Below are 25719 nucleotides of genomic sequence, written 5' to 3'. Positions count from 1 at the left end.
ATTCAGATTTCATTGAGAGCAGACCTGGGAGGTTGGTAGGAAAGAGAGAATATAATTGGATATATTTCATGAGCAATTTTCACGCTGTCGACTAACACGCGTTGACTGCCATGGTGACAAAATTCAGAACGATTCAGAGCCATCGTTTCTCGTTCCGCGTGCCATACGATTAACCTACTAACCATAAAAGGCGATTTTCTCCCTTGCTTCGAATCGTCGGATAATTCGAGTCTATTTTCCGCCGATTACCTGCTCGCTAACAGGAAACAAAGAAGTGATCGCCATTTTTCCAATCTCGAACTGCCGTGTACCCTCGAAGGAGACTCATTGTTACGAAACACGCGATAAGAGATAGCCGATGGAATTAAAACGTTCCATTCTTCGTGCTAAATTTCCTGCCTTTCCTGCTTTCTACGGCATATTTCCCCGGCGATCGCGCCGATTCCTATCTGGTCCCGTCTGTGTTGGTACCGATACTAATTTATTGCACCAGCAGAGCGGTAGCATAATAATTACGCGGATAATTGAAACGGCGATTAGAGGAACGGTCTGGCCGGGTTTCTGTTCGGATGGAAGAAAAAAGGCGACGTCCATTGTTCATCCCATCCGGAGGGTTTAGTGGAATTCCAGGCGCAACACAGCGATCCACGTTCGATTTTATGCTAATTGTATCGCAAGCTGTCTCTATCCTCTGTTATTTAGCGGGAATGGAAGGTCGAGGCGTAATTTCTTTTATTCTCCGTCATGGAAATCTCGTTTGAGAAATCTTCAGTGTACTCGTATTCCTTCTGGTGAATTTGGGTACTTTGCGTTCTAGGATTCTAGGGAATTGGGGAGTCGGAGGTTTGAGAAAAGGAAACGCAGAATAATTGGTCACTAGTTACTTATATTAAATTTGTATTTTAATTATTAAAGTGCATCGTGTTCCTTCTGGCGAATCGAGATTTGGTTACTTTGCGTTCTAGGATTCTAGGGAATTGGGGAGTCGGAGGTTTGAGAAAAGGAAACGCAGAATAATTGCTAACTAGTTACTTATATTAAATTTTATTAAATTTGTATTTTAATTATTAAAGTGCATCGTGTTCCTTCTGGCGAATCGAGATTTGGTTACTTTGCGTTCTAGGATTCTAGGGAATTGGGGAGTCGGAGATTTGAGAAAGGGAAGCGTAAAATAATTGCTAACTAGTTATTTATATTAAATTTGTATTTGAATTATTAAAGATAGCTGTATTTTGTGACATATCAGGAACCAGTGAATGTTAAAAATATAGGAATATTGGAAATAGGTATTTTTTAAATACTATAGCGATTTCTTTCAAATTTTATTTTAAGGAACGTATGAAACAAATATTTTTTAATTATTGCTTCCTTCCTCGCCATTGTTTAAACTTTGAACTATCATTGCGTAATGTTACCAGGTTCTATTACTGGGACATTTGTCCCAAACTTTCGCCATTTCTACGAATATCTACTCCAATTTTTAGGGTAACCTTAACACATCTAATCTCGAAAATGATGATGTTTTTGTATAATATTTTATTTAACTTTCCTGATATTTTCATTCACTTCGTTGCAATTTTACAAACTAGAGAATATTACTAGAATTAGGGTAGCAGAAATACACGTGTAATAAAGAATTCACCTGTAAATAAAATGCATGTTTTATAGAAAAGACAATTCACGTGCAATAGAAATACAGTGTACTTGTAATTAGTTAATACACGCATACACACGACACGTGTAAAATTATATTACGATACAAATTTGCAATGGAGACCTGGAGCAGTACCACCTACCCTACGCAGCCCCATAAAATAGGGGTGGCGACTGGAGAAAGGTTGGGAGACACTGTTCTATCGCGTCGCCCGGGCGAGTGGACAAATATTTACGAGCAATAATGTAAATCTTGCCGAAAGAAAGATCCGTTGGGACAGATATTTTTGTCAATCTCGCGAATCTATCCCGTGGCCGTCCGGCACGGACGGAATCGTGAAACGCGCGCCCGATAGGATCGACCGTAAATCTGAGCCGACAGGCTGTTCCAGTGGATATTTTATGGTGGCCCGTAGAGATTTGGTGCGGACAAGATCGGCGCCGGAATGCGTCGAGCGACTCGAAATATTCGATACGGGGCGATAAATTGTTCCCCTACCTCGGCGCGTGCATTCCACCGCGAGCATTTATGAGGCACCTTTTCCTTCGGGGCAGCGCTTAAAATGCTGCAATTGTAATAACGTTTCCGCGTACAGTATCTCGGACGATGCACCTCTTCCCTCGCTCCGCCAAAACCCCGACCCTTCTCCTCGTCCGGCATCTGCTCGAGTGAAACGTTCGCGGGTAAAACGATACGATCCCGTATAGTTCTCGGGTAATTAGCTGGGTCTGGAAATGGTAACAGAACTCTGCAAGTGATAAAGTTGTTGGTGTGTATGGGGATGGGTTAGTTCGCGAGTTCCTCGGGTGGGGGTAGTTTGTGGTTATGGTTGTGCATAGTGGCCGATTCGTGAAATTTTTGTCGACAGGTGGTGGAAGTTGGTCCAAATGGAATTTCGTGTTGGAAAATTTTTGAGAAATTCTTTTTCTTATTTGTCTCTTTAATTATTTATTTATTGGTAATATATGGGGATAATTCGTGAGCCAATTTGCCAAATCGATTAATTCCAAAAGATAAAATACAGAAAAATATTTTAAGTATAGAAGACTGAATAATAATCTAGTGATTTTATAGTGAAATTTTTAAAAATTCAGAAAATGAAGTTAGTAAGTTTGGCTTGTGGCAGTTATAATGTTAGATTATTCGAATTGAAAATATTTATTAATATTTATAATGATAATATAATGATAATTATAATGATATTAATCTAGTGATTTTATAGTGAAATTTTAAAAAATTCTGAAAATGGAGTTAATCAGTTTGGCTTGTGGCAGTTCTAATGTTAAGTTATTCGAATTAAAAATATTTATTAATATTTATAATGATCATTTAACATTAGAACTGTCACAAGCCAAACTTATTAACTCCATTTTCTGGATTTTTTAAAATATTTTTCTGTATTTTATCTTTTGGAATTAATCGATTTGGCTTGTGGCAGTTCTAATGCTAAATTATCGTTATAAATATTAATAAATATTTTTAATTCGTATAATTTATAATTTCGCGTTACTATATTATTTCAAGAATCTTCAGAGCTTCGTCTCGATGATTTTTTCACTCCCATGAACCACGAATTAATTACTCCGTCGTTTCCGACATAATTATCGATATTTATCGTTATTTCCATGAAACTCGATTATATTCGTAGATACCTTTCCCATTTATCCTCCCGTTTTTCTCATCGATGTCCTTTTGTTTTTCTTCGTTTGTAAACCCGTGAAAGATCATGATCCTCTACTGTAGCGGATATTCAACCGGTTTCTGGATGGCTCGCGTTACATCAGGTAACTTTCTAATCGTGTAAAATAATATAACTTTTTATTGGACGCATCGAGAATTCTTTCGTTGTAATTAATGAACAAACTGTGGAAAATAAACGTAGTGGATGAAACAGAAACGTCCTACGCGGTGTGTTACGCTTGTTGTAACATTTATCAGTAAGAGTAAAGTGGTTCCGTGTTACGATACACACATCACCTATGTAAACTGGAATAAAGTTGTTGAAGTAGCCGTAAAATGGATTTTTCTTCGGGTCATTTCGTAATGGCGGTGCTTTATAGGAAGCACTTAGCTTTTAAAGAATCATAACACGAAAGTACTATGCCGATTTCACTGTGATGTTCTCCTTCTATACACGATCCTCGTGTTCATACTACTTGGAATTTATTATACAATTTTCCCTTATCATTATTCCAGTTTCGTTGCGTATAACAAATTGCGAATGTCCGACTTACTCTGTTAAAATGAAATCGAGGGTAATATTTTTATGTTTAAACTCGGACATCGTAGAATCCGTCAGATTTAACAGTTAGAGTCTATGGGATCCCGTAAGTTTGGAAGAAAGTTCGACATAAAGGTTAGAAAATTCGTCAGATCTAGTAGCAAAGCAGAAAAGGTTTAGTAGCAGACCCTTCAGTTTTAATAGGTTCATATAAGGATTTTAAAAGACCCAAGAGAAATCACCTTATGATACGTTTGTCATGATTACTGTGTGACAAGACACCAGAGATTCTAGGATTCACGAATTCAATTATCGTATACATCAAGAGGTTATAAGTCCAAAGAGTCCAGAGATCCTAGATTCAAAATGTCCAAAGGTCCCAGGTTTAAAGAGTCCACAGATCGTAGGTTCAAAGAATCCAGAGATCCTAGGTTCAAAGAGTCCAGAGATCCTAGGTTCAAAGAGTCCAGAGATCCTAGGCTCAAAGAGTCCAGAGATCCTAGATTCAAAATGTCCAAAGGTCCCAGGTTTAAAGAGTCCACAGATCGTAGGTTCAAAGAGTCCAGAGATTCTAGGTTCAAAGAGTCCAGAGATCCTAGATTCAAAATGTCCAAAGGTCCCAGGTTTAAAGAGTCCACAGATCGTAGGTTCAAAGAATCCAGAGATTCTAGGTTCAAAGAGTCCAGAGATCCTAGATTCAAAATGTCCAAAGGTCCCAGGTTTAAAGAGTCCACAGATCGTAGGTTCAAAGAATCCAGAGATCCTAGGTTCAAAGAATCCAGAGATCCTAGGTTCAAAGAGTCCAGAGATCCTAGGTTCAAAGGGTCCACAGATCCTAGGTTCAAAGAGTCCAGAAATCCTAGATTCAAAATGTCCAAAGGTCCCAGGTTTAGAGTCCACGGATCGTAGGTTCAAAGAATCCAGAGATCTTAGGTTCAAAGAGTCCAGAGGTTCTAGGTTCAACGAATCTAGAGGTCCTAGGTTCAAAGAGTTCAGAAGTCCTAGGTTCAAAAGGTTCAGAGGTCCCAGGATTATAGAGTCCACAGATCTTAGGTTCAAAGAATCCAGATATCCTAGGTTCAAAAAGTCCAAAGGTTCTACGTTCAAAGAATCTAGAGGTCCTAGGTTTAAAGAGTCCACAGGTCTTAGGTACAAAGAGTCCAGAGATCCTAGGTTCCTGGAAGAATCCAAGATTCTAGAGACCCAGAGTCCAAAGACCCCTAAGTTTCAACAGTTCAGAAACTCAGAGATCCTAATGTCCACTAGTCCAAAGATCCAAGGATGTAGATTTCAAGAGTTCTGAGGTCGTAAGATCCAAAAATCCAGTGCTTTCTATCCTAGATCTTCGATGACTCTAACTTCCTAGTAATATTGCATCCGTCGAATCTAAGTACTATACTGTGCATCGCATCTAGATCAGTTAATCCTTATATCGAAACCGACAAGTGCACTTAGATTTATGTTGGTTTGGAATTCACCAATGGTATTTGAATCGTGGTTGTTCAAGAACTTCAGCATATTTGACTCAGTACCTGTATCGAATCCGTATCGTTTAGCGACATCTATATCAACCTATGGTACACCTGGCGACGTTCATATCAGGTTGCGTGTGTCGAAATCTTTATGTACCGAGTCTAAGGGATTGGACTCAGTGTCTGTATCGAATCCGTAGCGTTTAGCGATATCTGTCTGGAACATGGCACACGCCTAGTGACGTCTCTATCAGGTTTCGCGTGTCGAAATGTCCGTGCACCAAACGCGCGTTTCCATTCCTCGATGATCCAACGCCTCGTCCAAGCCTTCCTTTTCAGCTCTATTCGTCACTTTTCGTTCCACTCCACGGTCCAACGTTACAAAAGCAAGGAACCGGATAAGATCGAGCTCTCCGTCACGCTCAGCATCCCTCCCACAGCCGCGTCGCTAAACAGAGCATTCCCATTCAAACGATTCGTCCTTCGAGTGGAAGAAAAATGGACGAAAAAGAGGAAGCGTTCGCGCGTAAATACAAAAGCAAAAAGCGCGAGGCTCGATTCAGCTTTAAAGTGGCGAAGATTTCAATAAACATATTCGGCGCTGAGCATTCGCAATTTATGCAAATCGCCACGACGGCGAATCCGTGGATGCTTTGTCTCGCGAACGAGCCAAGGATCGGCCCTGGATCCGTGTCCATTCAGCTCGACAGCCACGGGCCGATGAAGTCCGGGCTACAGTAGGAAGCGAGGTAACGTGAGGTGCCTATTTGAATATCCGTGGGTGTCCAACTCCATTCTCTCTTTCTTTTCTCTCACCCATCTCTCTCTCCTCCTCGTCCCTCAGCCGATCTCCGTTTGGTGGCGCGAACTCGCCTGTTACCATACGTATCTGTAATTCATTCAGCTCACAGCGAACAATGGCAACGGCTGCGCCGCGGACTTTTCCATGATTATACGGTGCTTAAGTCATGATTACCGTGCACCGGTCCTCGGTGTGTACCGTCATCAGACTGCCACACCGTGTGCCGATTGTTTTTCCCAACGGTAGAAAAGAGTAGCTGGTCTTCTCTCTCAGTGTACTATTACGCTACGAGCAGCTGATCCCTTTCCAGCGAATGATCGAGGGTCTTCGTGACGGTAATTGGTAATCGGTCCAGCATTCCCTTGTTTCTCATCCTGTGCAGTTGGACGTCGTGGATTATGAATGAGGAATCGAATCGCTGGTAGCCTGGCTTTTATTCTTTCAGGCTGAGGAGGAGCCTGCGTTTTCCTTCTCTTCCAGCGTATTATCGTACTGTAAGTCGTAGTCGCTTTTGAATGGGCAGTAGAGGATTCTCGTGACGATAATTGCTGATTGGTCCAGTGGTCCTTGTTCCTGAGGCTAGCGCGTGATAGACGCTGCGAATCTTGAATGAGGAATCGAAGCATCCATAGCTGCACTGCTTTTCTTCTTTCAGTCAGGTGACTCTGTCTCTTCCAACGCATTTTATTTCCACGTGTTATCATACCGTGGAGAGCTGAGAGCTTTTGAATGGGGAATCGAGGATTCTCGTTACGATAATTGCCGATTGGTCCAGTGATCCTCGTTCCTGGTGTCCTGTCGCGATATCGTGGGTTGTGAACGAGGAATTCATGCGATGATAGCTGCACTGATTCTCATTCAAAACTATCAGGACTCGTTTCTGCTTAAACGCGACTTTCGTTCATAGGAACGCTGACAATGACATAAAACAGTCCACCACTTAACTTGGGACTCGAGGGTCCTAGGGTCGCAACTGCGGACGCATATTTGTGTTTCTCGGCCATAGCAACGCGTTTACGTGGGACACATTTATGCGTCCCTTAGCCTATGTTTTCGTCGAACGCATATATTCCTCGGTCAAATTGATGGCTTCCACAAAACGCATATACGTGGCTCTCCTCCGCAAAGGAATAGGCGACCTGCATTCTACGACCTGTAAGTACGAGCGCCGCATATAGGTGGCGTCCTCACGACGACTCTTGGGTCCGACACCCCATATATTTGGCACCAAATGATGCGTATACAAGTGCCATTTGTATACAATTGTTTTATTCGATACAATTGTTATTTAAGACTTAGGAAAATGTATACAAGTGCCATTTGTATACAATTGTTTTATTCGATACAATTGTTATTTAAGACTTAGGAAGACGTGTATACAGAAACCATGCACACTGTGCACATTTGTGGCGCGCGCTTTCGTTTAGTGGTTAAAAAAGGTTAAAACACGAAGATTAGGAGGCCCTGAAAGAATGCCAAGTGTGTTTGGGCTTAGGATGGAAGTGACCGCGTGCAAGCGAATTAACTGCGAAGAATGTTTATGGTAGGGTCGAGCGAAAGTTTAGGGATGCGTCCAAAGTGATTGAAGTACCTGGCCCACGGAGGTTACATGGGAAAGGGGCATGATTGGAAAGGAAAGCCTGGGTATGGAAAAGGACAGAATGAATGTTTTAAATAAGGGTGCAAGGGCGCGGGCAGCTCCAGTCTACAGTCGTCAGTCATGAACAGCTTACAGTCTTTAAGAGTTCTTAAGCTAAGAAGTCAAAGTCGAACGCGTCCATAGCGAATCCCTCTTGTTTCATAGCCGTCAATCTACGTATAAGCTTATTTATTTTATTAACCGTTTGAGTCCCAAGCAGCGCGATCGCGCTCTTCAGTCGAAGTGGCCCGCTCAACTTTGCTGATGCACGTACGTCACATAGCACCAACAAGCGCTATCGCGACGATTGGGATTTATCGACATAAAATTAAACAAGCGCTTTGGCGCCGTTTGGACTTCTTCGCACTCGATTAAGACAAGCGTTATCGCGCTGTTCGGGATTTTTCGACCGTGTTCTTCCAAAAGCTCCTGGGACTTAAACGGTTAAGAAGTAAAACTGCACTATTTTAGCCAATTCACCCAAACCGATCCCTACATATATGTGGCGCTCGTCTGCAAAGGGTTAAATGGCACGGGAAGGGGTTAAACCTTCGCGATTAACCCCAATCAACCGTATTCTTAAATCCCATAGCACACATCCGTAGTACTCATCCCCCGTTAGAAAAGCATCGCCACACCTTATCAGCAACGACGAACGAGCACGCGAGCTAGCCGCTGTTAGAATTCGAGCATGACCAGCTAGAACGGTTTTGAGTTACTTGTTTGGTCATATGTGGCAGTGTAATTTACTTACGCGAATCCGGTCGTATTAGAAATATTTAAGAAGGTCTCGTTAAGCAGCGCTGCACGGTACGTGCGTTTGTCGGTTGTCGGGAAGCAAGGAAAAGCGCGCGATACGAACGTTCGTGCATTCCGGTATGCTTTGAAGCGTTAAAACATGTCGGACAGATTCCAGCGTTTCCTTATGCGCGCTCGAACGTGTATACCCCTTGTATATACGCGAATGTGCAACCGATTGCCACAGAGATTCTTCGAAAAATGACGGAAATCATCGGGATTCCTTTGGCGAATTATAACGAGCTTAGGTTAGATAAGAAACGGGGTAAAAAGGATCGGTGCACGGGGTAATTAACCGATCGGCGGACAGGGACGATTTTATTCCCCTAGTAACTAGCGGAAAAATCCCTATCCGCGATATTTCATATTTTTCTTATCGGATTATGAAGTATTTTGATTAAGTTCCACGCGGAGAGCGAATAAACCGAGGCATTATTAGCTGAGGTGGAAATACCCGGTGAGAAATTAAATGCATATATCACGTGGATTATTCCTCTGGTATAATTGGAAATTCTTGCGTGCATGGCCAACTTCAACGAGGTGTATTTCCAACTCGCGTTCGTTAACTCGTTAATAACCGTTCGGGTGTATCTACTATTTTCCATATCATCGGTTGTAATAAATGACATATTCAAATAACGTATGTCGACCTAAGACATGTCTGCGTTGTTCCGGTCGCTCTGCAGTTTTGCGTTATGGATGGTGTAACCACTCGCAATATCGTAACATGAGATCTCGAAATACGCGAAAATTATGGCATATGAACATTGGGATTTTTAAATATCCCCATAGATATTTCATTACCGTAGTCCTCTAACATAGGAATATCGTAACACTGAAAAATGGTAATACTACGATATTAAAATATCTTAATAGATGTAACATTGGAAAAACTGTAGTATACTAATACCGTAATACTGTAATAGCGTAATAATGAAATATTGAAATATCCCAAAATTCAAATATCGTGATAAATGTTACAATACTGTAATCCTGTAATATAGAATACAGTATTAAAATATTTTATAACCGTAATATATCGATATTACCGCAGTATAGTACCGCAGTACTATATAAATAATATGAATTTTTATACGATAAAATTATATTATGGAAAATTGCGGTATTTTGATGACGGTGGGATAAAGTTTTCCATAAATCATCGGCTGCATCGTCATAGAATCGGAACGTAATTGAACTCGATCAGCCGCGACTCATACGGCCAGCAGATTAACCGACGCACCGTATTAAGATGTTACGATCGCGAGGAATAATCCCTGGCATAATAAATCTTCTTCCTCTCTACAAAAGTACCGAAGACAATTGAAGAGTACTGGCAGTTGTTATCTCGTCCTATGTAGCGAGGTGTATCGCGTCACTCTGATCACGTCCCCGGTACATTCTTCGCCCGGCGTATGGCACCACGGAGCATAGCTGCGTCTGCGAGCTACCACGAGACGGTTGTAACGAGTCTGGTATGTGGTACGCTTTCACCGTTTGCAATATTCATACATCCACGCATTGTTATTACATGCGCGCGCGCTGCAGAATGCCAGCGTGCATGTTACTAGACGGAGTGATAAAACCACTGACTGTCATCCTGTAGCGTCCTACGGTATCGAATTTCTTCGATTTCCAAGAACGCTTATCACGCGCCAAATTAATATTGCGCGACTAGTTGTGATAATAAGGATCCAGAATGCGTGTGGTTAAAAGAGAGTGTTTATTTACAGAAAAGCGTAGAATAGTTATAACGTAGACGTTAACGGAGTACCGTTTCGAACACGCGTTTGTACGTGTAATTTAGATGTTTGAAGGATCGGTGCCGAAGACGAACTGACTTCTCGATTTTGCTCTATGTCCTGTCTCGTCGTGTTCGGTCCGGTGTTTTCTCTAGTTTAGTTCTGATTGGGTAAAATAGATGTTGGTGGTGGAAAGGTAAAGAGTTTTAATTGGACAGAGGGTGTGACATAAGGACCTTTGGCTAAGGAGTAGGAAACTGTCAAGGAGCCGATTTCTGATGGTCAATGACGTGATTTATAAGTGCCGTCTGTCCGTCGCTTGTTGGGTCTGTCACAAGTGGGCCCCATCTGTCGCGTCTGGTAAAAGTAAAATTCCTAATTTTGCTTTACCTTTATAAGCTTAATCCGCTAGAACGGCGTTGAGGCACATCGAACCTCCGGAATTGCAGTCGCGTTATAAAATATAAAATAAACCGTTAGGTCTGTTAAAAGTGTAAGCCCTAGAATAGAATTATGTTATAAACACGCTCTCCGGGACGGAACACATCCGATGATGACTTTTTCGAAACCCAATCGCATAGTCCGCGCTACGTGTCCAACTTCTCGATTAAGTCCATGTTCACCGAACATCGCGTATGAATCCTGACGTCCTTTAAACAATATATAACTTTGTTGAATTCGTCAATTTATTATTACGGAATTTATCCTCTACCGAATGGTATATCGGTATATGCACAGATAGATTTGTTGGATGACTAACGATTCGTTGGCCCTTACAAGTCACTAGAAGGGCCTGGTCCTTCCAATCCAAAAACAATTGACTCATTCCTACTTTCACTAAGGGCCAATGAATCGTTAGTCATAAAACAGATTTACCATTTTCCCAAGTACCATTTTGTTGGAATTTTGTATTCGAATCTCGTTAAATTCGTAGGTTGATTATTATAGGATTTACTACTTATGGAATGGTATATCGGTATGTGTAAAGATAGATTTATATACTTTTTCCCGAACTGTGTATTAGAATTTCATTATATTCGTCAGCTTACTATTAGAACCTAGTTGCTGTCAGTGATATATATGTAGATTTACCATTTTACCATTTTTCGTGGTACCATTTTCGTTGAACAGTGTATTAAGATATTATTATATTTGTCAATTTACTATTAGAACCTAGTTGCTGCTAGTGACATATGCGGGAGTAGATTTACCATTTTTTGAGGTACCATTTTCGTCGAACAGTGTATTAGGATTTCATTATATTCGTCAACTTACTATTAGAACCTAGTTGCTGCCAGTGATATATGTAGATTTACCATTTTACCATTTTTCGAGGTACCATTTTCGTCGAACAGTGTATTAAAATTTCATTATATATTCGTTAACTTATTGCTATAGGTCAATGATACATGCCTAGACAGGTTTACCATTTCCAGGGGTACCATTTTCTTCGAATTTCGTTAGATTCGTCGGTTTATTACTATTACCGTAATAAAGAATACATCTTCAAATACCTCGGTTGTTGCATCATGTTCTATAGATAGTGACTAATACCTGTCTACACGGAGAGAAGAAATTTCATTACGCAATACTGTCAGGTAAATCCACGTTGGTTCTTGGCGAAGATTTTCAGAATTTTTTGATTTGGAAAATCAAATTTTCAATCAGGATTTTGTAGCACTTTTTCGTGCTACACGCGTGATTCTAGTTAGGGTACGAAACTGGAGGACTATGGTCGCCTGAAGACAACGGAAGGATTATCGTTTTCAGCGTCATCTCGAATCGTCAACTATGTTTATTTCGCTGGTATAGCGATTACATTCCGAGGCATAAATATGTCATTAATATCGAATTTTATGTTCCCCGTTCTGGTTACGGTTTCTCGTTCCTCTTTCGAACAGAATCGTTCGGAGAGATAGGTACGTAAACGTCTGTCAAAAAGGCGCATAAAATGGGTTAACGCTAATGTCGTTTACGCAAGGGATTCCGGTTTCTCTAGAATGTGGGTTACCGCAAGTTTAAAGCTATCCGTGTATAAACGGTACATAAATTTCCGTCTCGTATTACGCGCGCCGATCTAACCATGAATGGTGCAACGATATTAATCGATCTCTCGGATCTGCGGGTAGATACGTCGATGGTGGAGGGTGTGTCAAAGACGTAAATCGAAGCTTTGGATAAACGACTTCCTTCATTAAATCATTTTTTCCATTTCTTTCAATTACATATGTAGCTCGCGTTAATAATATTCATCAGTGAACATATGTACGTATGTACAAACACTTGAAAAGTTTTAATAACTCGAAATCCATAAGATTCGTTTATGACATTGGAATATATTATTAGCGGAGAGAAGAAGGAAATAGAAACATTAATATGTATTAATTACTATATCGGATCAGAATTAAGAAGATTATTTATGTTTTGGGATTATGGGTTTATGATTGCAAAGTAACTACGATATATATATATTCTCTTTTAAATTCTTTTATTACTATCTAGGAAGGTATATCTATTTTCGAGTGCTTCTCTAGAGCGACTGATCGTTAAGAGGGTGCGTGACGCGGTCCGCCTAACCCCCAATTCTTATCTGATGTTTATATAAATATCGGTTCTCGAAATCTAGGTTTTATAAACTATTTATTGACACCGTATATCCTAGATTGATTTCTGTATATAACTAAACTTGTCTTTTCAACGGTATGAAACGGGTGAATATTAAGGGCTGAAACAATTTACCAACATAACCTAAAAGTTTTTTAGGATTTGAAGTATTTCATTTTTCTTGTAATATAAGATACAAAGAATTCTTCTTTTCTTTCAGGAATCATACGTTTTATTTACTGATTAATTATTCAGTTATAATAGATTCAGCGTTTAAGTACTTTGGAGAAACGCGTTGCACCGAGCATCCCTCTGGTGGCGAAAGTAGGAGGATCGGATTCCCGCGAATCACAAGCGACATCTCGCATCTTAAAATAATATTCAATTTGAAGTTAACCGCGTATTAATATTAGCCTTTTTCTTGTTTCAACATACAAAATTCATAGCCAGATCCTTGACCACTCTTTTTAATATATTCCACGTTCCATGCTCGTGCGTTTCCTTTTTCTCGTATTTTTCTATTCCTTTTTCCTTTCTTTTCATTTTCCTTCTTCCTTTAGCCGGCTACGATGTCGATGACTGCACCTCGACATCAACAAGTCCACCTTGAAACGAAATCATTTGTGCACGACCATTTCGCCGGTGTAAATTCGTAATTACATAAAGGGGCCGATGTCGGACAAGGGTTTCGAGAGCGATACAATCTCATTACGCGTGCTCTATTACCGGTCACGTGCGTCGCGACGTCTCCACGAAGGGCAGGCCATTCCGTTTCGCGATGAACATACGAGCGTTGATTGCTCGTATGGCAGATTCCCTCGATCGATAGTTGTGTTTTCGTTGGAAATCGTTTATCGATAATCGTACGGTGTTTTATACAGCTCTCGTGTGCATATATTGGATTTTATCGATTTAGATGGCACGATAGCCTATTAAATCGTAACGACGAGGAACGCGTGTTCGTTATTTCCTTCCTTCATATTCGAGAGAAGGAATAATTGAATTATATATCATGTCGCGTAAAATATACGGCGGAGAGTATATTTTTCCGAAAATTCTGCCGTCATTCGGTATTTCCGAGTAATCGAGCGAGATTAAGCAAGCGTGCAATTGGCAAATTAAAATCAGCGAGTACCGTGTAAAAGTTTAACATAATTCATGACAATTGTATTCTATTTAACCCTTTGCACTCGACGATTTTTCCGTTCCAGAGAAATAGCAATTCGAAGACATTCGCAATGTCGACGATATTTTTGAAACAGTAAATAAGAAATCGCGTGCAAATTAAGACGTAGAATTATTTTCTTCGACATCCCGCACATCGTTACGTTATTTTAAATTTGACGTATTAAATAACGTCGACCTTCGGAATTTGATTAAATGGCGACTGAGGCTCACCTCTCCAGTGCAAAGGGTTAGGTTAGGTTAGGTTATAATTATATCCATATTCGCGGAATTAATTTTACTTTTAAAATCGTGAACTCTATATTTCAATAATTTTACGAAAGATTCGGGATGTTGAATTAATCTTCCAAAAAATTGGTATAATTTGCAGTATACTTAAACGATTATTAAATTAGGCTAAAAATAATGAAATTTAGAATCATGAGAATTTACATACGCGTAATATACTTTAAATTAAGGGTTGCGTAAATCCTAACCTATAATGTACTCGTCGCATAATAGATTAAACGCTAATTAACATATCTCTTAACGGAATAACGTTATAAAGCAAGTGTACACACTCACCCTCTTTTCTACCCCCCACTTCAGTCCCGCTCTTTCCCCCACCCCGTCATCTTTCTCCAAATCTAACGCTACGTATATGTCGTTTCAGGCGAAGTCGAGAGTGAAGGAGGTGTATGCACAGACATGCATGCTTCTCGGCCAGCAGGGCATGCGAGACTGCGAACTGTTCGGCCTGGCAATACTGTCCGGTGAGTAAATGGTGTGCCCGGCCACGGGGAGGTGGCCCTTTTCCTTCTTCTACCTCTCTGTCCGCGTTCAGGACGCTCTCGTTTCCGTCGTTCCATCGTTTAACGGACGAAATGTGGTCGGACGGGCCCGGTGAGCATCGTGAATGACTTGCGGGGTAGCGTATCCGCCTCGAATTACGGCGCGCCACTTTTTAACCTCCTCCGGAGTAGATCGAATTACCGAAGCTCACGCGAGTCATTAGGTGTTGCGTTTCGCGAGAGCGCGAACGCTCTCCCGAATCACGATCCGCGCCGTTCAGATGGCTCCCATTTCCCCCACCACCCGCCACGATCGGGGACCATCGTTAACCCTCGACTCTTTCCGACTTTTTACCCCTTTGCGAGCAAACCACTCGGACGCGAATGAGTCGGGGAATGTTTCCAGACGGTTTGTTTAATTCCATGCAAAATTGGTGTTTTTCCGTGGTGTCGAGAGTATGTCTTAGGTAACTAGCCAGCGTGAAATGATGGTTTTCTAAAGTTAATAAGTAACATGTGGACGTATAGTCTGTTGCGTTTTACGTTTCGATGTTCGATGGGTAGAAAGGAGGTTAACTTTAACTCTTGCAATCTCGTGGGTCGATTCGTGTTGATTCGGGTCGTATGTGTATTATTCAGAGATCCTTCGATGCTAGTTTGTAGATGAAAATTTCTCCTTTTATGTTTTTGAAATTGGTAGCTAGCCATTTTGAATAATATGCGAATTACATAATGTAGATGTTCATAAGAATTGAATATCGAGGAGTGTGATAATAATATTGCATGAACTCTTATGTTTGATGCTATGAATCACTATGATGCTATGAAATTTTCTATTAGTTTAGAGTTAAAAAATCCACCGTAAAGGCTGTTGAAAGTACGAATTTAGTATTCGAGGAAACCTATGTAAACGTCAAGGTAATTTAACGTTGACCTGCAGAATCCAAGATTGGAAAGTCCGCAGGAAATTTAATTCTTGAATAAAAAACAAACAAGGAATTTCTTACTTTCGATAAAACAGTAAACACCGTTTTAATATTTCATCGTGTGTGTCATAAACGTTCAAATACCACGATTGATTACTGCGCAACTGACTGATGATAGATATGAAAAAATGTTTAATATTTTTTAATTCAACAATTCAAACGATCGAGTGTCTGGAAATTCAAAAATTGAAAACAGGCAGGAAAATTGAAAAATTTAGAAACTTGGAAATGGAGGAATTCGAGAATTTAAAAATGAAGTAAATCCGAAGTTAAGGGACTTAAAAATTTAAAAACTCGTCAATGTTCGAATTGGAAAATTCAAAAACTCAAAGGTCTGTACATTCGAAAATTCAAAATTCAATATTATCAGCTATACCTAAGATCTAAATTCAGATTTGAACTAAAACATTTTTCAAAGACCAGCTTTTATTCGGAACCATCGAAATCGCTTCACGTGTCAGGTGACTCTCGATATCCCTCTCTCCCCATACACACACACATAAATAACGTCTTTCGCCTCCAACGAACCTACTTCCGCCGAAGGAATTAAAGAACCCAATTTAGTCCGAAAAACGAAAGGATAACGGCGCGATAAGGATACTTTCACTAGCCGTTCGGTCGGATCTCTCACTGGGCCCAGCGACACTATCTACCGCGAATCCAAAAGGCTGTCCCGGCCGAGATTCACTCGAGGAGAAAGTGTCCTAGACGCGGCATCGACTGTCCTGGTAGCCGTGTAACGAAATAAACGAAATGAACGATACCTCGGAAAGGGGCCCAGAGGAAAAGCTACCTTATTAGGGACCTCTCTTGAAACAATCCTAAAAGTAAACGATCCTACAGAATTTTTCAAAGAGAAAGCTACGAGGTATATTGAGTTAGATGTTTGGGAGTATAAAGAGCTATTCCTTAAAATGCAAAAGAAATTTTTATTTTCTTTCAAGTTTTCACTGTTATTAATTGCTATAAATATGTTTAAGACAGGTGTTGTAGCCATCTTACGTAAAGTGATCGTTCTTGATTTGTAATGGAGTATTTATTACAGTCGTTAAAAAATAGAGATAAAATATTCCAATTACATAACTTAAATTGGGATTATACACATCCCTCTCGAAAAAAGAATTTCCAATTTTTGAAAAAAAGAACTTTTTTATCGATAAATTGAATTTATTTTGTCGGTATTTCGGTCTTTTTTAATATTAAATTAAATGATGATAATACTTGGTCCAGTCGTAGACCATTTAAATTCGTAGTCTTATATATATCGTAATTATGCTCACTTTATAATTCGAATTAGACGTATTATTGCAATTAGTTCATGCTCAGTGTCTTACTTTGAAAAGCTGGTCGTATATTTACATAATATCGGTAACCAGCTTATATTGACATATTTCTATTAAACTAAGCTTTAACGCGAAAGAGTATGTTTTATGTGCTGAAAGTGAAAGGAATGGAACGAAATGGAATGGCCGGTCCAGCACGGCTCAGGACCGCGAAGGGTTAAAATTTATTACCTGTGAATAGTTGAAATCACATACTTTTCAGTGCCTAGTTTCAGAATCCACAGACAAACATGGATACGTACGTATCGAGTCTCCTCTTATTATCTAAATTAACTAATTCTCCCAGTTTTCTAGGCCCAAAATTGTGTGACAGCTGCCATCATCTCATAGCTCATTTAATTAATTCTCTCTTATTTATATCGAAGCTCGTATTAGGAGGTTCAGTAATCCCCATTCCTTCGCAAAAATCAACTCAATCAGATAATCCACGTTTTTAATAAAACTCTCGTAAAACTCCCCATGCCATTATGTCCACAACCTACCCTTTAAACTCCCATAACTCCACCGATCCCAAAATCTAAAAAAAAAAAAAAAAACCCTTTTTTTAAAAAAAAAAAAAAAAAAAAATGCAAAAATTCTCTAGTGCAAAAATCGGAAAACGGTATTCGTAAACCATCTAGACAAGAGTACCCCCTTAATACCACGCAAAGAGAGTCCTTGCCGGGTAGTCCGTTGACTAATCTTGAGATCTTTCTGCATAGCGTGGTCTTCTTGCTCTCCCTCGCCCTCTGCCCCCGACGCCGTCCGGGGTCCGTCCCTTCCCTTCACCGAATATACTCGGCTCCGTCGCTACCCTCTCGCTCTACTCTCTTGCCTTCCCACCAGTCATGACAAGCCGGTCCGACTGGTACCCCCACCACCGCGGCCGGACCCTTCTTGGGCCTCGCAAGGGCCCTGCGGGACCCCTCCCTCCTACATTCCAGCGGGGCCCCATCACGGCGAGCCTGAGCTGGCGGGTTTTGAGGCGCGCGAGCCATGCCACGACAGGAAAAAAATGCATCTGAAAAACCAAAACAAGTAGAAAAAGGTGGCTCACACCCCTGCATGCGTGCGTTGGTTTGCGTGAACGTTGCCAGAGCCCGTACCGAGGTCTCTTTCTCTCTCTCCTTCGTTCTTTAGGCACTCTGGCCTCCTCTGCGCGCCTCTGTACGCTCGTCTCCTTACTCTACGCGCGCGTACGTGCGCGAACTGCTGCTTGGTCGTTCGGAGTACACCGCTTCTTCTTCTTCTTCTTCCTCTTCTTCATCTTCATCTTCATCTTCATCTTCATCTTCATCTTCATCTTCATCTTCATCTTCTTCTTTAGTTTCCCTCGATTCGCCTTCTACCTGCGTACCCCCGCTACCCAAACTCTGTTTTCCTTCCGAGATGATCCTCGGCGTTGTTTCTTTGCTCGTCTTCTTTAGGTAGTTTTCTGCACGAGTTTTGGTTCTTCTTAAGGCACGATGGGCACGGTTTTTTCTTGGACGCGACTTTGTCTCTTTCCCGGCGACGTCATTGTTGTTTCGCTCTCTGTCAGTTTTTCATCTTCCTCCTCTGCTGCCGGTGATGGCGGTTCTTGTTCTTCCTGTTCGTCCTCGTCGTTGACGTCTTTTTCTGCTACTCTTTCGTCTTCTCCTACTTCTTCCTCTTCTTCGTATTCCTCTTGTTCTTCTTCTTGTCCCTCTGTCCCGACCCCCATGCCTGTGGCGGTAAAATGACACGGACCAATCGCTGCTGCAATTTTGTAATCACCACCGTCTGGTCTTGGACGCTTCTTACTAAAAATAGATATCGAGAAAGATCGCTCCGGGCGAGCGGAGCACGACCAGCCGCCGAAAAGTTCTTTGGTTACAACCCCTCTGCTTGGCGAACGTGGTCGAGCGAGGACCGAGGTTTTTTAGTATCGCCACGGTCCTGCCGATGATGTCTCTCCCATTTCACAGTCTTATTTTTTCCCCGTTCGCGGGACAGCCCAAGAAATTATCGAAATAATCACCCGACAGCCACGGAATCATTCGATGAGTTGACCGGAGTTAGCCAAATCTGCGATAGCGCAAAGCTTGCCGGGATGGCGCCTTCGACTCTCGCGGGACCGAAAAGGGAAAAACGAGAAGAAATTGGAAAATATTTGCGAATTTTTACGATCCCGTACCAGGTCAATTTCGTCGTGATCACGACGCGCGTAACACAAATATCCAGCCGATAACGAAAAACGCGCTGGAGGATTCGGCGCGGAGGCCGCAATGTCGCGAGTAATTTATATGAAAGGTCAAATTTTTTGGGCGTCAACGCGTGGTACGTGTGCGTGGCCGAGGGTCGAGGTGCGTGTTGTTCGCAACAGGAGAAAAAGGAACCGACGAAAAGGGACATGAAAGTGCACGAGAGGGGGGCCGAGAGCAGGAAAGAACGAGCGAGCTGGCGGTGGAGGGACGAGGACAAAGCTAACGGATGCTGGAGCGAAAAGAGCGAGGTGGAAAGAGAAGGACGCACACCCCTGGCTCGCGTATTATATATAAAAGACGAAGGGTGAAGAACGAGAGAGAAGCGCGTCGGGAAGAGGACGAGGCTGCACGGCAAAAAGGAGAGGAGAACAGAGAAAACGCGATAAATGAGAGAGATAATAGGTTGCCGTTGCGTTCGAGCGAGACAGAGAGGGATAAAAAAGGAAGAAGAAACGCGAAGAAGGATAAAAGAAGAAGAAGAAGAAGAAGAAGAAGCAGCAGAGAAGAGGATGAGACTGAGGAGGTGGAAGAAGAGTGACAGAGAAGGAGCGAGACAGGAAAGGGAAGGAGAGAGAAGGGTAGAGAAAGAATGAGCCCGGGTAAGACGGTAGCCCGGTGATTTGTATAGGGCCTCTCGTATTCCACCTCCCGCCCAAGCGTCTCCGCCGCACGGCGACTTGGGACCCAGGAATGTGGAAGGAGGACTCCGAGGACAGGAATCGTCGACGCTGGCGCGCGCGCGCGCGCGGGCACAGGGGACGGAGTGGAAGCGAACGGCGGTAGTGGGGTGAGGGCCGGGCGAGGTGGTGGGGTGAGGGCCAGGCGCGGAGGACCCAGCAAAGAGGGATTCAGAGGCGGAAGGGCGGAGAGGAGGGGCGCAGGCCGAGCAGAGAATGGGCCTTAGCAGGTCCGTTGGATATATACCTCGATGAAGCTAAGGCTGCGTCACAACAGGGCTTCAACGTCCTTCCTTCCCCTCCATTACACATGCCGATCTTTCTCCTTCGCCGGTCTCTCGTAAGCAGCACCTCCTGCACCATTTGCCGAACGTTAGCGGAGCCCTTTGCTCTTCGTTTTTCTTTTTCTTTCCCCTTTTTTTCATTGTTCCCTTCTTTTTGGAATTCCTCCACCTTTTTCTCTCTTTTTTTCTCTTTTTCTCTTAATTCCTTCCCCTCTTTTTCTCCCATCTTTTCCGTCGTGCTTTCTCGTCTCGTTTTTCCGTCTTCTTTTTTCTCTTTTTTTGCTCCTTTCTCGAGATTTACCGGGTTTCGTCGAGCCGAGAATGGGACTTGGATGGAGGCAGGAATGGAAGTTGGGTCGATTGGCGAGAAAGAGAAAATTCCACGGGCGAGGAATGCACACGTCGGTGTTCGTCCCTTTCTTCCTCTCGTTTCTTCTTTTTCTTTTTTTTCTTTCTTCTCGGTGCATCCTTCCATCTTCGTCGAGCTTTCCTTCTTTTTGCGTTTCTTACTCGTGGGCCCAGAGCCCTGGTCTCTCGCTTCCACTCCCGGCGGGGCCCTCGCTCTCTCTCCCACCCGCGTCTCCCTTCGGCTCTCCCTTTCTGGCACTCGTGGTCGTAACAACGGGGACACGTGTCCACGAAGCGAAGCCTCTCACATGAATGGGTCATTCATAAGGTGTAATGGCGTTTTATAAATTAAAACGCGTCGTCGTTTGATTTATATTACGCGATCGCTAATGAAGCCCCGTGCATGTTGAACGGTCGGGGCGAGGGGAAGGCGCGGGAGGCGGCAAGGCAGGAGGAAGGGGGCGACGAAGAAGGAACCGAGCCCATCCAGGAAGGCGCGTCCGTGTTGCGGAGGCAGTTTTAGGGTTCTCCACGATATATCGGTTAGCAGTCGACGTCCTTAGCTAAACCTCCCCTCTTCCACCTGGTTTTATCTCCTTTCGATCGACGAATCCATCCGCTACCAATCAATCGCGTCCTTTTCCCCTTTTCACTTTCTCGTCTTCTTTAACTTCGCTCTTTCGTCCTGCTTTATCTTTTTTTCTTTACTCTTTTCTCCCTTTTTCGGCCTTCCCGCTTTCTTCCCGGCAATCCACCGTCCTCGTCTTCTTCTTCCTCCTCCTCCTCCTCCTCCTCCTCCTCTTCTTCTTCTTCTACTTCTCCTCCTTCGTCCTTCTCTTCTTTTGCTCCTTCCCTTTCTTCTATTTTCTTCTCTTTCTTCTCCTCCTTCCAGTTTCCTTCCTCCTCTACTCCATCTCGCTTCTTCTCTCGCGGGCTGCCGAAAGGCACACACCGCCGTTCTCACTCGGACGTACGTGGCGTGTTTTGTTCGTCGGAATAATTTGATCGGGATGAAATATGCGATGAGCTCCAGATAGTGGCCTCCGGTGGAGGAGTGGTGCCGGTGCTGGTGGCGCTGCTGGTACACCGTGCTCGCTTGGTAGTGATGGTGCTAGTGGAAGCCACATTTTATCCCCCTCGGTCCGCGTTCAACGGAACTCCATCTATCTTCCGTAATGCAACGCGAGGCCCGCTTCGTTACCGGCCACGAACGTGTAATAACGTTCAGAAAACTCTGGATACGATTTCGGTGCGTACCGTCCCGTATCAACTCCGTTGCAATTTCTGGCACGTGTACGCGTAACGATTAGGCACGTCGCAATAGTGATCTCGGTCTTTCCAGCTGCTTCTACAAGAAGTGGCGAATCTAGTCCTTCGATCTGGATGTCACACCGAGGATTACCGAGATTCAGTGGACTTAGGCGTGTATTTCAACCCTATTTAACCCTTTGCACTCGGTCATTTCTTCGTTGCAAAAGAATAGCGGTCCCAAAGTTGACGGTGTCTTTTCAAATCGTTGCGTTGCTTTAAATTTAATGTACGAATTAATATCTATCTTTAGAATTCATCAAATGGCGAGTCAAGGTCGTCTTTCAAGCGCAAACAGTTAACCCTTTGCATCGCGATGGCGAGGCTAACTCGTCACGAGTTCTTCGTGTCAAATCTCGCGATTATATACTACATTTACAGTTTTCCGTGTTAAATTTGATTTAACGTATTTTAACGTCTATCAGATTTGAGAATACTGTTCCGCTAAAGAACCACGCACAATACGAGTGTTCATCGTATAAGGAAAACGATCCATCAAATGGATACCGTATAGATTACACATCTGTGCATTCCTTTAAAATTCCTCGCGCACCGGTGTATCCAAGGCTGCGAGGTTGTATGGAAAAAATTTCAATGCGATTATGTATGGCGAAAGACGTACAATAGTATCTTGATCCGAATGATGATTACACGTCATAGCCAGCGCGTTCCGCTCTTTTAAGCGGAGCGGGCGAGACTCCTATGATTTCGTGCAACGTTGAAAAATCTCTGTTTAATAGTTACGCGAGGCCATTTTTCTGTGCTCCAGGCCGTGCACCGTTTAAGTATATCCCTCTGCCGCGAAGGATTTATCATAGGCATGTTTTAATTAAATTGTCACGTTTGCCTGGCAAGTGTCACGGTGTACGGTTTAATTCTGAATTTAGCAAGGATAATAACGATTATTTCTTTGCCTCGTTCTTTTTACGCTGAAGTAGCTTGGTAGGAAAAGAGAGACCGAGGAATCATTAGGATCATTGAGAGATCGAGGAGACAGTTATACCGTGTTATTAAATTTGCTGGATTTACATTTGGCATCTTTCTTATGACCCTTGAGCATTACAGGTTGGACATTAAAAAATCGCTGGGATATTTTGGGTATTTGAACAAGTCATTTCAGTAGAAGAAAAGGATTGATATTTATTTCAATATACAAATTTATACAATGCATTTAAATTCTAAATTATATATTAAAATTTATGCAATTGTAAATATACAAATTTTTATTTTAATATACAAATTTAATCATCGATCGAGTACATTAAAATTTGTTTAATTTAAAATGCAAAAGTAATTACTTTGGTTTATGAGACTTTTGGTTTATGAACAATTCTATTTGTTTCGATGGTATTATAGCTAAGATCCTTTTCTTTGATATTTATAATCAGAGATAGTAAAAATTCAGCAAAATTTGCTAAACTTGCTATGTACTAGTAAAATTCAACTAATGGGAAATTAAAGTCCCTTTAAATATTCTAATTATCATGAGAATTTAACGTTGGTAAATTCCAATTTTAATTTCAATTTTAATTATTAAATATAATAACTATAATAACGAGTCTAACTCGTCACGGGTTTCTACCAGATCTTAGAATTATACACCACACTTGTCACACGACTCTAATTGTATCTAATACCTTCTAACATGCACAAAATTCGAAGAATTTTTAACCCTTTGCACTCGGCTATCTTTTCGTCACAGAAATATAATAATTCGAAGATTTTCTGCCATAACGGTAAATAAGAAGTGCAAATTAATTGTAAGACGTAGAATTATTTTAACTCGATATTCCACGCATCGTTGGGCAATTTTAAATTCGAGATATTAATTAACAAGGATCTTTAGAATCTGATTAAATGGCAACTGCGAGTCGCCTCTCGAGTGCGAAGGGAAACTTAACGTATAACGATTAATATTTAATTAAAATTAAATACTATCTTCCAATTCATCATTTTTCGAAATTAAATCCTAATATGATGCTAATTTCACTTCTGATTCCACTCTGAATAATGCACCTACAAACTTCAGTCATTATTCTCAATCATGGTGGACATCGATACCATCCGACGAAATCACTAGATTTAGCAATTTTCCCCTATATCGTCCGGACCAAGTACAGAGCTCGTACTGTCCTATGAACTCCGTACGAAATCACTAGATTTAGCAATTTTCCCCTATATCGTCCGGACCAAGTACAGAGCTCGTACTGACCTCGTACTGTCCTATGAACTCCTATTTTCCACGTAATAAAATGATGCGGCAAGGATCGTCCTAGATGAACGGCAGAGAGCTGATTCCATGAAAAAGAGCTGGCGTTTGGTCGGACAGAGGCTGGCAGAAGTGGGTATATACATCGTGGAAGAGAGTTGCTCGTGTAAAAGATAGCGAGTGCGAAGGTAGAGGAGACCGGGCCCTCTCTCAGCAATCAGGGGTGATTACGGGTGTAATTACGGTTACGGCGCATTGCTGCGCCACGGGAAGAGAGAGGGAACATTGTTTCTTTCTGGGAAACCGACGGGTTTATGGGGATCGTTCCTTCGCGGTTTTTTCTTGTCGTGAAGCTCGCGCGAATCCTCGCCACGAACCGAGAACGCTCTTTTCCATCGGTCACTCCCTCGTTTCTTTCTTGGACCCCGGCTTCCTCCGACTTGGTCCGGCTTGGTCTCACGTGGCCGAGAAATACGAGAGAGATTCCCGTTGGAACGCGCGACTCGCGCGTGTTCTCTTCATTATATTCGTACGGCTAATCGACCAAGCGCGCCGATTTTACCCGGAATCTCGATCCTGATACCACGAACCCTGTCATCTTGAGGTTTCTATCGCCACTTCTATCGTGTCATCGATTGAACACTCGTCAAGCTATTTGTCGTTGCAGAGTTTTAATAATTGCACTCGGGACACTACTACATTCGGGCACCATTTAATAAAATTTTGAAAATAGATATTAATTAATGTATCAAATTTAAAATAACGTAACAGTGTACTAGGTTTTGGAATTAAATAATTCCACGTGTTAATCATCGATCATACGATTGTTTATTTACTGTTCTATAAAATATTGCCGGTTTTATGGCAGAAAATCTTCGAATTTCTATTCTTCTATAGCAAAAAGATCATCGAGTGCAAAGGGGTTAAAATGTTCAAGATTCTTAGTAATTTTTCTCTAGTAATAATTGTACGTGTTAATCATCATACGATTGTTTATTTACTGTTCTAAAAAATATTGTCGACTTCATGACAGAAAATCTTCGAATTTCTACCCTTTTGTAACAAAAAGATCGTCGAGTGCAAAGGGGTTAAAATATTCGAGATTCTTAGTGATTCTTAGTAATTTATCTAGTAACTTTTCTAGTAATTTCTCGAATTAACCAACTTTGTCGGGTGCAAAGGGGTTAAAATGTTCAAGGTTCCTAGTAGTTCTTAGTAATTTATCTAGTAACTTTTCTAGTAATTTCTCGAATTACCAACTCAGCTTTCAATGATAATACTCGCACACTCCTATCGAAATTCCACACCTTGGAAAGAACGTCGATGAAGATTTTTCGACTTGCCAAATTGGCAAAACAATTGAAACGTTCGATGCCGATGAGAATTTCAAGGCTCGGGATTCTCCGCGATCCCGATACCTCTATCTTCATCGAACGAACGAAAGCAATGCGGTACCATTGCCATCCGCAACCC

The 25719-nt window shown here is 41.9% G+C and overlaps 1 protein-coding gene across 2 annotated transcripts in view; it reads left to right on the top strand.

Annotated features, from left to right (window-relative positions):
- Positions 1-25719, top strand: part of LOC108551873 (protein expanded) — a 56544-nt gene that overhangs the window by 4869 nt on the left and 25956 nt on the right. For both annotated transcript variants that reach the window (XM_017906218.1, XM_017906217.1), the window contains exon 2: positions 14770-14869. In XM_017906218.1, coding sequence (XP_017761707.1) covers positions 14770-14869 — 100 coding nt within the window. The remainder of the gene's footprint in view (positions 1-14769; positions 14870-25719) is intronic.

This window comes from Eufriesea mexicana, unplaced genomic scaffold, assembly GCF_001483705.2.
Source record: "Eufriesea mexicana isolate 0111107269 unplaced genomic scaffold, ASM148370v2 scaffold5190, whole genome shotgun sequence".
In the NCBI taxonomy this organism is placed as follows: Eukaryota; Metazoa; Arthropoda; class Insecta; order Hymenoptera; family Apidae; genus Eufriesea; species Eufriesea mexicana.
This window is presented reverse-complemented; position numbering and strand designations above follow the sequence as displayed.